A 15,426-nucleotide genomic window follows, 5' to 3' on the forward strand; every position below is an offset into this window, starting at 1 on the left:
CAAAGAAAGGTTGAGAAAACTGGGCTTACTCAGTCTGGAGAGGAGAAGGTTGTGGGGGGACTTCATGGCAGCCTTCAAGTTCTTAAAAGGAACTTTAAGCAGGAGGAAAAAAAACTTTTTACATGGGCAGGTAGTGATAGGACTAGAGGGAATGTTTTTAAACTAAAAGAGGGGATATTTAGGTCAGATGATACGGGAAAACTCTTCACCCAGCAGCAAGTGAGATACTGACACAACCTGCCCAGAGAAGCAGTGGATGCTCCATTCCTGAAGGCATTCAAGGCTGAGTTGGATAGGATTCTGGGCATTGATCTGGTGGGTGGCAGCTTGCCCATAGCAGGAGGTTGGAATTGGATGAGCTTTAAAGTCCCTTCAGTCCAAACCATTCTATGATTCTATGATAATTTCTGGGGAGGGGTGTTATCAACACATTCTCTTCTGTCTCCTGGGTTCCAGACACTCTTGTTTAAATCACCCCATAAAAGAGACTGCAGATAAAGCAGTAATTTTTTCCCCAGTATTTATCTGTGACCAGAGGGAAGTCTGCATATGGGAGGTGGGAATCTGCACATGCACTTCAAGAGACCCTCAACTCACCCTTTTGTCCCATATTCGGACATCCCCATCATGGCTTGTTGCTAAACAGTTGGCATTCTTCTTGTTCCATTTGACCTGGGAAGCTCCAGCTGCAGTACAAACAAAGCAGGTCAAAATGAGCAATTAAAAAGTGACACAGCATACTCCTGACCCATTCTTAGAGCTGCTCCTAGCACAAGAAAGGCAGCTCAGAGGAAAGGTATCCCAGAAGCCAGCATGAAGAGTGGCATGAAAATGAATAACTCCTAATTTCTCATCTTTGTGTTTGTTCCCTGAAGACACTGACGCAAGTGTGTTCCAATTGCATGCTTATCGTACCGCGGGCTGCACTGGATTAAGATATTCATGCCCATTAGCTCACATGGAGCAACTTCTTCCAGATGAGAACAGCGCATTCATTACTCTTCTCCCCAGACCCTTCCACTTTCATTTAAGCTATCTCCCAGTTCTCAAAGATGGATTCATCTGACTTGTCAACACCCTCTGTATGACCAGATGCCACACAGGGCATTGGTGATACTGATCTACCATTAAAATAGAGATGTGGGAGAAGACTGTAGTGCACCCACACTGAGTGGACCAGAAGGCCAACCTAAAAAACTGTCAAAATACGCCACAAATCAAAGATATAACATGGTAAAGAAACTGTGAGATGGTCGAGGTATCATGAGGGACTCAGTCAAGGACCTAAAATCACAATCTGGCTAAAAATTTCCAATACTAATTTTGGTCAGTGTGGATTGTTCAGACATTGTAAGAAAAAATACATGTTCTGTTCATCCTTATTCTGCCAACATTTTCCAAATATTTTAAGCCATCAGAAAGGTGAGGTCAATGAGAAATCTGAATGGATCTCATAGCCTGCCGCTATGCCTTCACAACCTACCTCCTGCTGTATAGTGAGCAGATTCATCCTGTCAGTCTGACAAAAAGCTAGACCAGGGGTAAAGTGCTGCCAAGAAGCTGCCACTTGATTGAGTTGATCCACTCACTGAAGGGTACACAAATATCTGGACTAGCACTAAACAACATCAGGCATGGGAGGAAGGAGGCTCTCTTGGGAGCTAGGTACCGAGCTGGTTCAGCTGACCTATGAAACCTCACCCCAGGCACCAGAACAGAGTGCTGCCTGTCTCTGATTCAGTACAATTTTTGCTGCTTCTCTCCAGTCCAGAAAGGTTTCTGCACTGCTGTGGTCGAGAGGTTTACCAGCTGGGAGGGATGGGAGAGTCACTGCAGGTGTGCAGCCAAAGAAGATCTAAGCAGTAGAACACGAAATGCATGTTATGAGGACCACTGCAGCACCAGGAACAGTAACTCATGAAAAGGACAAGTTTTGCTTGTCATCCATACCCTGCTCCATTTCAACAGGCTGCTGGTCAGGATGGACACAGCACTTGCCAGCAGGTAGCATCACAGATGGCTAGATGGGCGCTGCCAACAGCCATGATGACTGCTTTTCCAGTGCAACTACAGCTCATAGAAAGCATCTTCATGTCATCACTGCGGCTCCCAGCACACTGAACGTGCTCCAGCAAAGCACCTAGCCAGGAGGCAGGCTGGGCAGTTGGCAGCATTCAATACCACTGCCTGGAGCATGGTTTAGGTTCTCAATTCAATCAAACATAATAGGAAAGGAGACATTGCAGACAAGCAACACAGAAGACAAGCAGCGTGGTTAAGCAGGCTAGAAGCTGATCACATTTAGAAGGTACACATGCTGTTTGACTGCCCTGCTGAAGGTTCCAAATGCTTGATTACATCAGTCTTTCACTCCAGCTTTTAAACAACCCCAATGAGTTCATTTATCTTCTGTTTTCATGCCACAAACCCCACAACGCCAGCTGGCAGGCAGGCAGCGAAGGAATGCAGAAGCTCCTTTCACCCACCCCTAAAAAACAGCAGTACAAGGAAATGTCTGCATTTCACCCTTATTTCACATCCCTTCTGCATTCTGCTCCTCTAACAGGAGCTGTGAACTGAAGCCTCTCAGGCTGCTTCTACATACAACAATCACACATGGTGGCACTTCTACTATGTTCAGCCTCAGAGCATGGAAAAAGGGAGAAATAACAGTAGAGGCATACAACACTGAATTTAGATATTATGCATGTCTGTATCACACATACACAGCATACTTACCCACTGCAGAGAGTGAGACTGTAGGCTTCCTGGTGTCTCTGAAATACAATATGGATAAGGTGAGTACCCATGGCACAGACCAGCAAGTCCAGCCTCCCCAGTGAGCTCCTCACTGTTCCAGGACCAATTTTATTGCTGCCTCTTGGGAGTTAATGCACCTTCTGCTTACTTAAGTGGTAAATCTAGAACTGAGATATACCACATTATATGGAATAAACAAAGAGGTAACCAGACAAAGGACAAAAGTCATTACTGCCACAAATCACAGCAGCACCGTTAGGCCCTAGGATGGAGATGTAGGGGATATGAAGGAAGAGAAACACACATACAGGGTGGCATGCTGCTGTGGGGCAGGCAAAGGGAACAATGGGCTCACTTAAGTGTTGCTGTAGGAGGCAACAAAACAGCCTTTCCCAAGAAGACTAAAAGGAACAAACAGAGCTGCTGAAAAAGTCAGCAAAAGCCACTGCTGTGTTTGTCAGGCTCCAGCACATCTTGATTCAAGGCAGGGACTTCAGAGCAAAGGCTTCATGTCCACGATACAATAACAAAATTAACAGGAAATAAAGCCAGCTGCACAGACTCTACAGATCAATTTCTGCAGTGGTATAAGCCAGTGTGGCATCACAACAACATGCAGCAGCTGGGACATGAATCTAGGCAATAATTCAACCCTTGACACTGCTTATCAGGAAGTTACCTGTCCCTCATGAAAAATATCACTGGAAACAAGGAGTACTGCCTTCAGCTTGCTAGGCTGCTGAAAAGCAGAATGTTTTCTGAAATGAACTGCACCTCTCCCACTCAGAATTTCTGTCTAAACGGATTTTTTTTTTTTTGCATGAAAAATTAAGTGGGGAACCAGCTACTCTTCCTGCAGGGTTATCTCCCCAGGGCTTCATCAGAGACAGCTGCTTCACCAGGATGTTCCTTTGCTGGAGGCCAGCAGCCCTTGGATCTCACTGCCCCTGAGAAGCTGAGACATCATTAGCACACGTGGGACGTAGAGGCTAGTCAGAAATCATCTGAGCAGGCATTTTTGGACAACTGATACAAGCAAAGGCAAACTGCTAGAAGGGTACAATAGAGTTAAATCAGGGCTTCCAATATAGCCTTCAGAGACTTTTTTTTTCCTTGATACTAAGACAGTACAGCAGGAAAAAGACAACTACCAGTTATTGTCTCGCTCTGTCTTTTAATTACACATTAATAATATATTGCCATTCTCAAGCACCATTTAACCAAGGATGTAAGTGCTTCATAGGAGCTAAGCAAGCCTCAGGGTACCCTGGTGCAGTGGGGTTATGTAATTATCCTTCTATTATAACTGAGCAAGGAAGGCAGAGAAGAACAAAGTGACTTGCCAGGGGTCATAAAGCGCTGCTGCATGGCCAGCAAGGCAATCCAGGAGTACCAGTGCCAGCTCCTTGTTTCTCAGGTATAAAACGTGAGGTTTTAACATTGGTGGGTTTGGGCAGATCTGTTACTGTCAAATTACTCATGATAGAAAGCACCAGGAATCCAGGGAAGTGACAAACAAGAAAAGGTTCCTGACTACTGCTCCCACCACTGAGGGAGTGTCAGCCACAGTCACTGCATTTAGAGGAAAACAACTTTAGAATCATGAAATGATGCTCATTCACCCAGCTAAAGGGAAAAAAAAAATGTTGAGGAAAATGCCTGGGTTCCAGAAAAAGCTTCCAAGGAAAGATCTGTAGCCGTTAGGGAGAGAAGCCAGTTGATATTGCTGCCAGTCAGGAGAACACCTGTTGCTTAACCATACCTATCTGCTTCCCTTCATTGACTCTGAGCTGGCCTTAAAGCAGGGAAACAGAAACCGTTCTTTTAGACTATGGGAAGTAGATGTAGACCCTGCAAGCATGGCCAAAAGCAGCACCCCACAGCGTGTGCAAGCTGCAAATTATGGAAATGAGTGCAATAATTTCCCTGCAGTGCAGAAACATCCTGATTCTTACTTGATGTCCCAGATGTAGATGTATGTGTCAACAGAACTGGTGACCAGCAGGTCTGGTTCAAACACTGACCAGTCCAAGTCACTGCAAATACAAAGAAATAGTAGGTCAACAGAGAAAAGCATCATTAACAGCTATGTCTTGCAAGCTCCAGTACATTTATTTGACAAATTCATGGCTACTCCATGACTTCTACTCCAACTTCTCAAGTAAAAAGCAAGATCTTAATCGTTTCTCTAGGTAAATTCCAAGAAGCACTGAAATGCTTCTAAGTAAATTCCAGTGAAACATCATCCTAGCCATGAACTTTATAGCTATCCTGTGTGTTCTCTTTCTTCCACAGGAAAAGACATACTATCTCAGTGAGTTCCCAGTTATCACACATTCTAGGCACCAACCCTTCGTTCTGGAAAGCCTCCCTGTTGGGCTCGCCGGCTCACCTGGGATACGAACAGCCTCCAGGCAGCCCAAACAACTGCCATTTCAATTTGCTGCCATTACTTCCTACAGTCAGGAGCTGGAGTAAGACAATGCTACTAAAGTGTACCCTTAGTACTACAGGCAGAGATCTCTTGAGCACTGCTAACTCACTGAGAACTTCATTTTTGGGATTATTTGCTTTAATTCAGCTGCTACCACACAGAAATATGGCTAGGATTCAATTTAATAAGCATGCTGCTGTTTCCCCAGCGATGGTTGTTGTTCATTACAAGGACAGTAGCCTAAGGCAATGACAATGGAGCTATCGAAGGCTAAGCTAATATACTGGGAAGAGCCACTTCACATCTGCCAGCTTCTTCAAATGGGAAAGTACGACAGGGTGGGAGGGACAGTGGAGAAAAAAGCTCAGAGTAAAGCCTGAGTAAAGCCACATCTGAACCATTCATCTGCTATGAAACAACCCACTGTTTTCCACCCAGCAGTTCACAGCACCACTTGTTCCTCACCTGATCACACGTGTGTGTCCTTGCAACGATGTGCAAACTTCCCCGTTACCTTCCTTCCACTTATACAGGTCAACTCGCTGGTTGCTCTAAAATACAAAGGAAGAAGTGCTGGGCAAACAAGGCAGGACAGGAATCCACATGTCATGACCAGGTTTCCTTCCCTTTGAATACCCTGCTAGCAATTGGTCCCACTGTGAACAACAAAGCCCGGCTTGACCAAAAGCAGAACAAAGATGAACATACAGGCTGCAAAGGCCCCTCAAAAGCCTACCCTCTAATTATATCCACTTAAAATTGGAGATAAACAAGAACAGGAGAAAAATCTCATTGCAAAACAATTCCATAAACTGATGTTCTCAGAACTTTTATTTCTTAACAACAAGCTGTAACTGCGGGCAACAGGCAAGCACATTTTCTCTGCAGGAATAGCCTGGCAGCCCGTTCACATTCACAACCAGTTTTCAGCAAGGGGGATGATGGATCACCACTGGTCCACCTCAGCTCTCCCTCGATTCCCTTCTGCAATAATCAGGGCTGCTGCCAAATGAGAACAGCACAGTCTAATGGTTTCAGGGTCACCTCCTCAAGGGTACTTCCATTTCGCCAGTTCAGGAAAAACTAGAAGATGTAAGCATTTATCACTAACTGTAAACCACAGGAGCAAAACAAATGAATCAATGACAACATTATTTAGGGTTTCTTCATTCATTCCAGGAATAAATCCTCCCCCAAACACAGCCACACCGTTACTTGAAACTAGCCACTGTACTTTAAGTCCATGTTCTGCCCTACTCAAAATTCACTTCAGCCCAGGCCAACTCTCACCTTTCTGAGACAGAAACTGCCTTTTTGTGTGCATACATAGTACCAAGCCCAGTGGGTCTTTAGCCGTGACTGGAAATTCACAAACAGAAACCAAAATAGAATCACAGAATATCCCCAGTTGGAAAGGACCCATAAGGGCCATTGAGTCCAATTCCTGACTCCACACAGAACCAAATAACAGGACTTTTCAAATTTCACCTGTGTTAGTCCCTCATTTCCAAGTGCACAGGCAGACAGAGGCAAAGATAACAGAGACAGACAAATCTTACATTTTGTGGCTTTTTTTTTCCTACCCCAAAGTTGCTTCTTAAGAGTTTGAACTCACAGATAAAACACTCCAGCCTTCCCTGAAATGGGAGGTCTCCTCCCAGCTCAGCAATAATATAACTGCATTTCTCTAATAGCTCACAGCAGGGCTGCAGAAGAGCTTGGGGCAAGGAAAACTGCTTGTATGTTTCTCATTGAAAGAAGGATGAAAGGGGTAGAGTGAAGTTACCCAATGGAATTTGTCCAGGACTCCAGAGCTGATGCTAGAAGATAAGAATGTCCAGAAGTTTCACAGGCTCTTAGTGGAGTACCTCATACAGGCAGCTTCTTCCACCAGCAGCACTTTTATAAAAGTGCTTTCAAAAAAGTGCTCCTCGTGATAAGAATCAGCATATACTTCCAAGAATTTCATCACCCTCCTGTTCAAGCACTTGTGACCACACAAAAGGAGTAACAAGGATCTAGAATGGAATAGCATTTCTGAAACAACAGCTTAGGAGTCCCCAGAAATGAGCCAAAGGGCAGACAGAGCCAAGTAAAGCTAGAGGACCTGTTTCAGTTCTTCTGGAAATAAGCCAAAGAATGAGAAGCCCTTATCCAAGCACAAGGACAGGCTTCCCCCTCTGACTACACCACCTCCAATTAACCACACTGCAAACAGTGCGCAGCTTTCTTCAAGCAGGAGGAAAGCCTTTTGCACTCCCTTTCCATCCACAGAGATGCAGAGGTACACTACATGGTAGACCTGAGCTGGCTCCATATGACAGCCTCAGCAGAGGACTCGCAGAGGACTGAAGGCCAGAAGCAGCATACTGCACCTCCACAGAGCTGAATCCAAGCGAAGTTAGCCTTCACAATATAACTTCACCCCCGTAGATACAGCCTTACGTAAACACATCCACACTGCCTCCAGACCCGACCTGGGACATAGATCTGATACCTTCCACTTCCAAACAAGGCAGGCTGAATTCTAGTCCTGGAACAGGGACAGACTACATCAGGACCAAAAAGCCATCTAACTGCAAAATGGTTAAGGAAGCGATTCTGATCCAAAATGAGAAAGCCGTCTGATATTGTCTTGGGGATTTGCTATCTGATATGCATCTGCTCCCATTTGCAGGAAGGTCCTGCTCAGACTGGGCATAACCAATCACTGAATATTGCTTTCACAGGGTGTTTGAAAAGAAGCTTTCCTGCTCCACTCACAACCTGCACAGAGCATTCCTTATTTGGCCTTGCTTTTCATACGCCTTATTCAGAAGTGGCACCAAAGGACACCGTCTGGCAAGGTTTGTCAGCCCTCCACTTAGAAGACAACAGCTGCTGAAGGCACCTGAAAGATGTCACCTGAAAGGCTGCTAACTTGCAACACTGGTCCACTTTAAAGACCATCTTTAATTTCAATAATAGGTAGTTCCAGAAAGAAAAGGAACAAAAATCAACTTCAACTGAGTTTTCACAAAATAATAGAAGACACCTCCACATCTTACTTACTTCAGGACTCACCTATAAAAGCAGAATCAACTCAGCAAACATATCTCACCATGACAATAGGCTGCACCCAGCTAGTGCCAGTAGCTATCAGCCCCATGGCTGCAGCAAAGGCTGCTGCTGGCAGCTGAGCACATTACATGAACAAGCTACATAGCACCACAGACAAAGATCAAAGCTAAGAATTGCACTCAAGTCTCAGATGGCCACTAGATCAACACTGTTTAAACATGGCTTGCACTAGTGCTTCTTCACACCAGCTGATCTACTTCTCCACACATTTAATAAGAAGCCCTTGCTGACCCAGTCTCTGCCTTACAAGCCCAGATTGTTACAGTGGTGAGCCAGTATTGACTTGTGCTATTTACAGACTGCCTGGTGCCCGCAGCCCACCAGGAAGGCAGGGAGGCAAAAACAAAACAGCACAGAGAAACAAATTCAATAAGTGCACAAATCTCATAACAGAATGGAGGTTAGAAACAGAACAACCCCTCCTCCTTCCTTCCTTCCTTCCAGAAGATGACTATTTGGATGCCTGATTTATCCGGCAAGGTGCTCTATAAAACATATGGAAACAAAACTAGATTCAGCACTTACTGACCAATCACTGAAAACCAGCAAGCCAAGTACCTCACCTCACTAGCAGTAAATAAGAATTAGGCCTTCATCTTGCTATGAGACTTGCAGAGGCATGCCAACGCCAGCTCCTCACAGCCTTCCAAGTGTGCAGAATTCTACCCATAAAAAAAAAAACTGGAGAACAGTATGAGCTCTACTGCTTTTAAAATGAGCGAACTCACCGAAGCTGCAAAATAGTACGCATAGCTGTCGTGCGGGTTCCACTGCACCGCCCCGATGTCCCACTTGCTCTGCCGGGAGATCTTTCGATGGCCCTCGTTCGGTGCATCCAGATTGACTATGTAGAGGAAACGGCGGCTGCAAGGCACAGACACAAAGAGGTTGCATTGCACCGGGCTGATCTCAAAAGCCCAAGCTCACATGGAGCTTACAACCAAGCAGAGGAGTGCCAAGGGAAGAGTTTCACGAGACACGAGAGCACCTTTCTGAGAATGCTACTTTTGATAACAATTCCAAACAGACATTTAGAAAAAAATAATAAAACAAAAACGCTGAAAATCTGTAAATGCAACAGGCAGCTCAGACTACAGAAAACTTCAGATAAGCAGGACACAAAAGCAAGCGCTGGGAAAAGGTGCAAAGACATACAGATACGCTTTGCTGGACTAGTGCAGTAGCAGAGAGGGGGTGGCTGAAGCTGGGAGCGCAGAGCACTGGCTGCACAGGAGCCAGCTTCACCCTGTGGAGGCTGATCTGAGCAAGAGTCGACAGGCCCTAACAAACGTGGCTGAGGGTTTTCACACCACGATGTCTGGGGGCTTCTGCAGGCAGTACAAGCAGAACCACACAGAGCTAGCTCAGCTGCAGCAGTGCATGAATGCGGGTGGACACAGCACTACGCTGACCTGGTTATACTGTTGACCTGAGCCAACTCTATATGCAGAAGAGAGGTGCTCCTGAACCTGTGCTCTGTTTCCTGCTGGACATGGCCAACTCCCCATAAGCTAGGTGAGATATTCCCTCTGTGGTGTGATTCATTTCTCAAACAAGACAAAGCTCCCAGAAATAACTGTGAGCTCGCTGAACGCTAATGGAAGGTCAGTACCAAAACATATGGAACTGTATATAATTAACCACATCAGCATCACATGTGTCAGCTGCGTGAAGAGCACAGAGCTGCTCTGAGCACTGAATTCTCCCAGGAGAAAGAACACAGAGAAGACCTCTGTTGCCTTTCCAGAACTAAGTCCCCAGGGCAGGGCTCCCAGCTCTGAAGAGTGAAGATGCTGAGGCCTCTGAGGCTCCTATGCCGCTTTAAAAGAAAGGAGGCAAATTCTGAACAACTACTGGAAAATTCTGAAAAGCAGCTGGTCCTGACAACTAATAGCAGACAGACTGCCCTCAACACACTGCTGGCCCAAATAAACTTGAAACTGGGTGGGTGTGAGGGAGAGATATGAAGTCAGACCCAAACTAACTGCTCAGCTGCTGCTCCTGTGCATGCATAGCTGCAGGATGAAGGGCCAGGACTCTGCACAGTGTGGAGTTTCTGTCAGCAGAACCACGCACGTCCTCAGTAGCGAGCCAGAATCAATGCAAAGCAAGCACAGTCCCTTGGTGTCCCCCTTATATCCCACTGCAAGTCCTACAGCTGATTTGCAGAGAGACATAAGGCAAAGAGACTGGCATGCACAGGAATGCATTACTGTCAGATCAGCTCTGCTAAGACCTCATGAATGGAGGTGACAACGGTGAATTATGTAAAGGGAAATGGGAAAGCAGAAGGTAGAAAATAAGCCTGAGAAAACCAAGGCAGGGGGTGTTTGGCTCTTCACAAGCATCACTCTGCACTGAAACAATATAATAATAGGTCAGTGACAGAGAAGAGCTTGGCTCCTCTCACCAAGCACACCATAGGGGTCTTTGGGGCAAACCATCTTAAGCAAATGACAATCTTTATTTCAAGCACAACCCAAACAGTGCTTTCTGATGCTTCACTTCCCACAGCAGATTTGGGAAAGCATACATCAATAAAGCCATAGCAGCATTTTATTTTGTTGTTATTGGTGTTAAACTTTGCATCCCACTGGAAATGTTCCCCAGAATCCTCTGTGTGAAGCCTTGAACAAAATTCAGCTGCACCTTTCCAAAACAATTCATCAGCCCTTCAGCTGAGGTCAACCTGAAGGTTGCTGATTTGGCTTGTGGAAGTGACTGTCATACATTTCTAATGGGGATTGTCACACTCACCCTGAGAGTACTGCATGCTGTCCCAGGCAGTCCACTGACATAGCAGTTGCCTGTTAAAGACAAACAGAGAACAAGACTAAATTATACCTGTCAGGTCAGCTTCTTAGTCAAACACACAGCTTTGGGGAGGAGCTCAGGAAAACCTGCAAGCTTATCTTCAAGGCATAAACTGCTCTAAGAGTCAAAACTGATAACTCTCAGGGGTGGCAGAAGTAACATCCCTTACAGGATCACGGATGGGTGACAGGATGCGGCAGTCGATTTTGGGATGCAGGACAGCATAGAGAAAAAACTCTTTTTTAGGGCAAATGGAAGACAAGATTCAGCAAACACCATTTCAGGCACTCACTTCGTTCTCTCTGCTCTGGCAATCGCTGCTGCTGCCCTTCAATCAGCAATCTCACATAATCCTTATTAATCAACCTCTGCTCCTGCTCAGGGGCTTTCTCAGCCTCTCTCCTGTTGCAGGGCCAGATTTAATTACATACGTACAGGGAGATAAAAGTGCAGCCATTTGCGTGTGGCTGGTCTCCAAATAAGGGATGGCTGAGAGGCATCAGAATTTACTCCTTGTGTAGGAGGCTAAGAGAGAACTTAAGCACCATGAGGAGAAAAAAAACCCAAAAAACCCAACCACCACAAAAAAAAAAAACCTGTTTGAACACCGTCACCCTCTCTCTATGTTCAGAATGGAATTGGATGATGGATGATGATCTCGTTTACTTGCCAACAGAATAAAGGAAAATTTGACTTGAAAAACCAAGCAGCTCGTCCCATAAACATAGATATGTCTTCAAAGCAGTTCTAAGCATTCACAGTGCAAAAACAGAACATGTCCCACATTCTTCAAACTCGCTGCTGTCATCTTCAAAGCTAACTCTGAAGGCTGAGCATGTCTCTGCTGCTGTTGGCGGCTCTGCCAAGTACGCTGAGCACGGATTCAACAAGACTGTGGGATGTCCCACAGCTGCTACTTACAAGCAGTACTAAAATCAGACAATATGGCAATCCCGTTCCATTTCAATCACAGCTGCCAGAAGATTAACCATCATAAAACCTGGTTTCTCCAACCATTCTGCAAGCTGCCTGCCTGCACAGGAGGAAGGCTGCATCATTTACTTGCAAGTGCTTCAGCTGAGGGAGAGACAGCAGCACCACAGTGTTTTCTTCACTGGAGAGCAGGTGATCACAAGAAGAGCTGTATCTGCACCCCAGCAGACAATGCTTCACTACCTCTGTTACCTTCCTACGTAGCAAATCTAGCTTTCCAGCAAGGTTTTCCCCATCCTAAAGCTAAGACTAAATAAGTAGCCAGTTTCTAAATCTCTACATGGTAATAAAATAATTCCAGCTTCCTAGATTTTCCTTGCAAAACAACATGGGTTATTAAATCTATTAAAAAAAAAATAATCAGGCAGGACAAGGAAGTTTCCCCAGATGATGCATATTTCTCTTGTGATGAATTAGAATGAAGATCACTGAAACCACTACTGGAACTAGAGCTTTCTCATGTGATGAAGTGCTCATCAGCTGCCATATTTCACACAGATTTGGCCATCTTTCCCCAAATTGGAATAACACCAGTCAATTTAAAGTGATTGATCACTTTGTATACAAGTTTATTTCTCTAGGGTTGGCACCAGAATCTCATAAATCCTTATAAATAGCTTTTAATAATGAACATTGCTAAACTGTTTTTTCGGGCTCCAAACATTGTAAGATGTAATGACTAATTAGAATGAAGTAAAAACCTTCACGTGTCAGGTTGCTACTATTTGGGTCATAAATAAAGCCATTTTATGGCAAGACCTTCCCTACAATATTACAGTCTCTTATCCAGGCAACAGGGAAAGAAAAAAAAAAGTCAAGTAGCTGTCAGACACAGTTGATGTGCTTTGCATATTGACACGTCAGACTTCACAGCACAACTTTCCAGACAGGGGAAGCTGAAATGGAACAAACCAACCTGAAACTATTGCTTTATCCTAAAACAACTGGACTTTCTAGAATTATAGTTTATGAGTACCAGTTCTCTGAATAAGCACATCTGAAAACCACCTCTGAGCCCACAGTGCAAGCAGTATCTCAGAATTTCAAAGCTGACTGTGGCATTGCACCTGATTCCCGCTAGGCAAGCCAAGGAAAACACCTTTTCATACCTGATCTCACATACATTTTGAACCTAGCCTTGTTATCCGTCTTCACCTGAAATACAACAGACCAACCTGATTTGCCAAGGCTTTCAAGAGCAGCAAACTCTCAGCAAGACAAACCCATTGCCTGTGTAGCTGACTCCACTACTCACAGTGAGTTTGCAGCTGGACGTGGTAAGCTGCACGCTCCTGTTAATAGCACAGACAGCATGAGGAGAGCCTGTGAGTCACACCCCAGAAAAGCATGGACTACTGCCTCTGTCAGTTTGTAAAGGAAGATGCCACCTGTAGCCAATACTGGCCCCAAGCTACCCTACCATTTTCAGCAAACAGTATTACTGGTTGGGTGCTGTAGCTTTCATACAACACTCTGGCATGGAAAATAAGGGTGACTTCTTGCAGACGTGTCACATCTTTGACTCTTTGGAGTTGTGTCTGTTTTGTGGTAGGGATGCTGGAGACAGCACAGCCACCAAGCAGAGCTCAAGGTTTGTACAGGAGGCAACAGCTGAGGTGTTTCAATTTCTCAAGCTCGGATTTCCTATCTGTAAGCTTCTGAAAAAAAAACCAACCCTCAAACCCAAATACGTAAATAAGTTCATCCTGAAACCAACAGCCAAGTGGCCCTGGACACTGCAGCTCTCTGGTTTCACACGAGAGCACAGGTGGGTCAGAAAGATCACACCAGAGTAAACCGAAGCGACCGAAATACCAGCAGTTAGCCTCCCTGCTAATCATAGAATGGCCTGGTTTGAAAAAGACCACAATGATCAGCGAGTTCCAACCCCCTGCTATGTGCAGGGTCACCAACCACCAGACCAGGCTGCCCAGAGCCACATCCAGCCTGGCCTTGAATGCCTGCAGGGATGGGGCATCCACAGCCTCCTTGGGCAACCTGTTCCAGTGCATCACCACCCTGTGTGTGAAAAACTTCCTCCTAATATCTAACCTAAACCTCCCCCGTCTCAGTTTAAAACCATTCCCCCTTGTCCTATCACTAAGGTATGCACCAGCACCACAGCAAGACTGCAACCAACTGCTGCAGAGGGTTCAAACACCTGTTCTTTCCCACTCTGCTCCCACATGCAAGTCATTATGAATAAGCGATCAAATCATGAGGCACATATCTCCTGAGCCAGATGTAATTTGAATCTCCTATCTGGGAGTAAGTACCTTCATATCTGAGCTTCCTGAGAGCAAATCCTCACCAACAGACAGGACAGCTTTACACATTTCATCCAGGAGGAAAGCAAAACCCACACCGAGCTTTTCAGTGCAGAGCTGACAAGCTCTGTTGGCTTACAGAGGGTAGGCTAGGTACAACATGCAGGATGTAGGAGCTGGGCGGGGAATGGTGGGCACAGAGCTGGCACTTATGTAGGATATGAGGATGAATGGAAGATGACCGCAGACCTATTTTTTGTTTTCTGGGTTTCTTGGGCTCACCCACCAGACTCAGCTCTGTGAGAGAAATGGCAATGCCACGACAAAATGCTTTTCCACAGAACAGCTTCTAAGAGAGCACACAAGCAGAGCCTGAAGGGAGCTCTGCTACAACCTGCAAACACAAAGCAAGAGCTGACCCCTCTGCTATTTAAACCCTAACCTGCTCTTCCTGCTGACCACACTACACCCAGCAACTCTATTGCAGCCAGCAAAGGAGCTGCAGTAGTCTCAGAGGAGGAGTGAAAGAGAGGGGTGTGGGAAGCAGGAACGTCTCCTATTAGGCCTGCCAACAGAGCTGGAAAAAGCTGACACGCTTAGAATCAATACTGAAAATAAAGCGCCTCAGGAATTAACATGTTTCCCCATGAGCAGAACCAAGGACAAAAACACTCAAAACCCCGTGAGGACGTTCCTTATCTCTGCACCCCGGGTCAGAGCGCTGCACCCCAGCCTCTGCGTTCTCGGAGGGGGGGGCAGAGCGAACAGGCCCAGATCGGGCCCTCCTCGGCAGCCCCGCGCCCACAGCCCGTCAGCCCGGCCCCAGCCCCACAGCCGCCAGGCGCAGATCGCGCGGGACGGCCCCAGGGCCCGGCGGGGCGGGAGCTCGCGCTGCTCCTCGGGGCCCGACCTGGGCGTCGCGGAACTCCACCACCACATTCTCGCTGCTCCAGCGCGCCGCCATCTTAAGCCGCCCCAGCAACGCCCCGACGCCGGCCTCGGCGGGCCGGGAAAGGGGGCGGGGGCTGAGGGATGCGC

The 15,426-nt window shown here is 46.2% G+C and overlaps 1 protein-coding gene and 1 non-coding gene across 5 annotated transcripts in view; both read right to left on the minus strand.

Annotated features, from left to right (window-relative positions):
• WDR59 (WD repeat domain 59) overlaps window positions 1-15,386 on the minus strand; it is a 48,599-nt gene extending 33,213 nt beyond the window's left edge. For 2 of the 4 annotated variants that reach the window (XM_025154156.3, XM_040707043.2), the window contains exons 1-7: window positions 14,398-15,376; window positions 11,072-11,121; window positions 9,043-9,178; window positions 5,660-5,745; window positions 4,716-4,796; window positions 2,740-2,777; window positions 598-686 (exon numbers count right to left, since the gene is read on the minus strand). In XM_025154156.3, the coding sequence (XP_025009924.1) occupies window positions 598-686; window positions 2,740-2,777; window positions 4,716-4,796; window positions 5,660-5,745; window positions 9,043-9,178; window positions 11,072-11,121; window positions 14,398-14,457 (540 nt within the window). In that variant the 5' untranslated portion in view covers window positions 14,458-15,376. Of the gene's footprint in view, window positions 1-597; window positions 687-2,739; window positions 2,778-4,715; window positions 4,797-5,659; window positions 5,746-9,042; window positions 9,179-11,071; window positions 11,122-14,397 lie in introns of all 4 variants that reach the window. The other 2 variants (NM_001012776.2, XM_015279138.4) reach the window with 2 other exon arrangements.
• MIR1643 (microRNA 1643) lies at window positions 7,062-7,156 on the minus strand. The gene has a single exon (NR_035134.1). It is a non-coding gene; the product is annotated as a microRNA 1643 (primary transcript).
• Window positions 15,387-15,426: the final 40 nt, after the last annotated feature.

Source organism: Gallus gallus, chromosome 11 (assembly GCF_016699485.2).
Source record: "Gallus gallus isolate bGalGal1 chromosome 11, bGalGal1.mat.broiler.GRCg7b, whole genome shotgun sequence".
Classification (NCBI taxonomy): domain Eukaryota; kingdom Metazoa; phylum Chordata; class Aves; order Galliformes; family Phasianidae; genus Gallus; species Gallus gallus.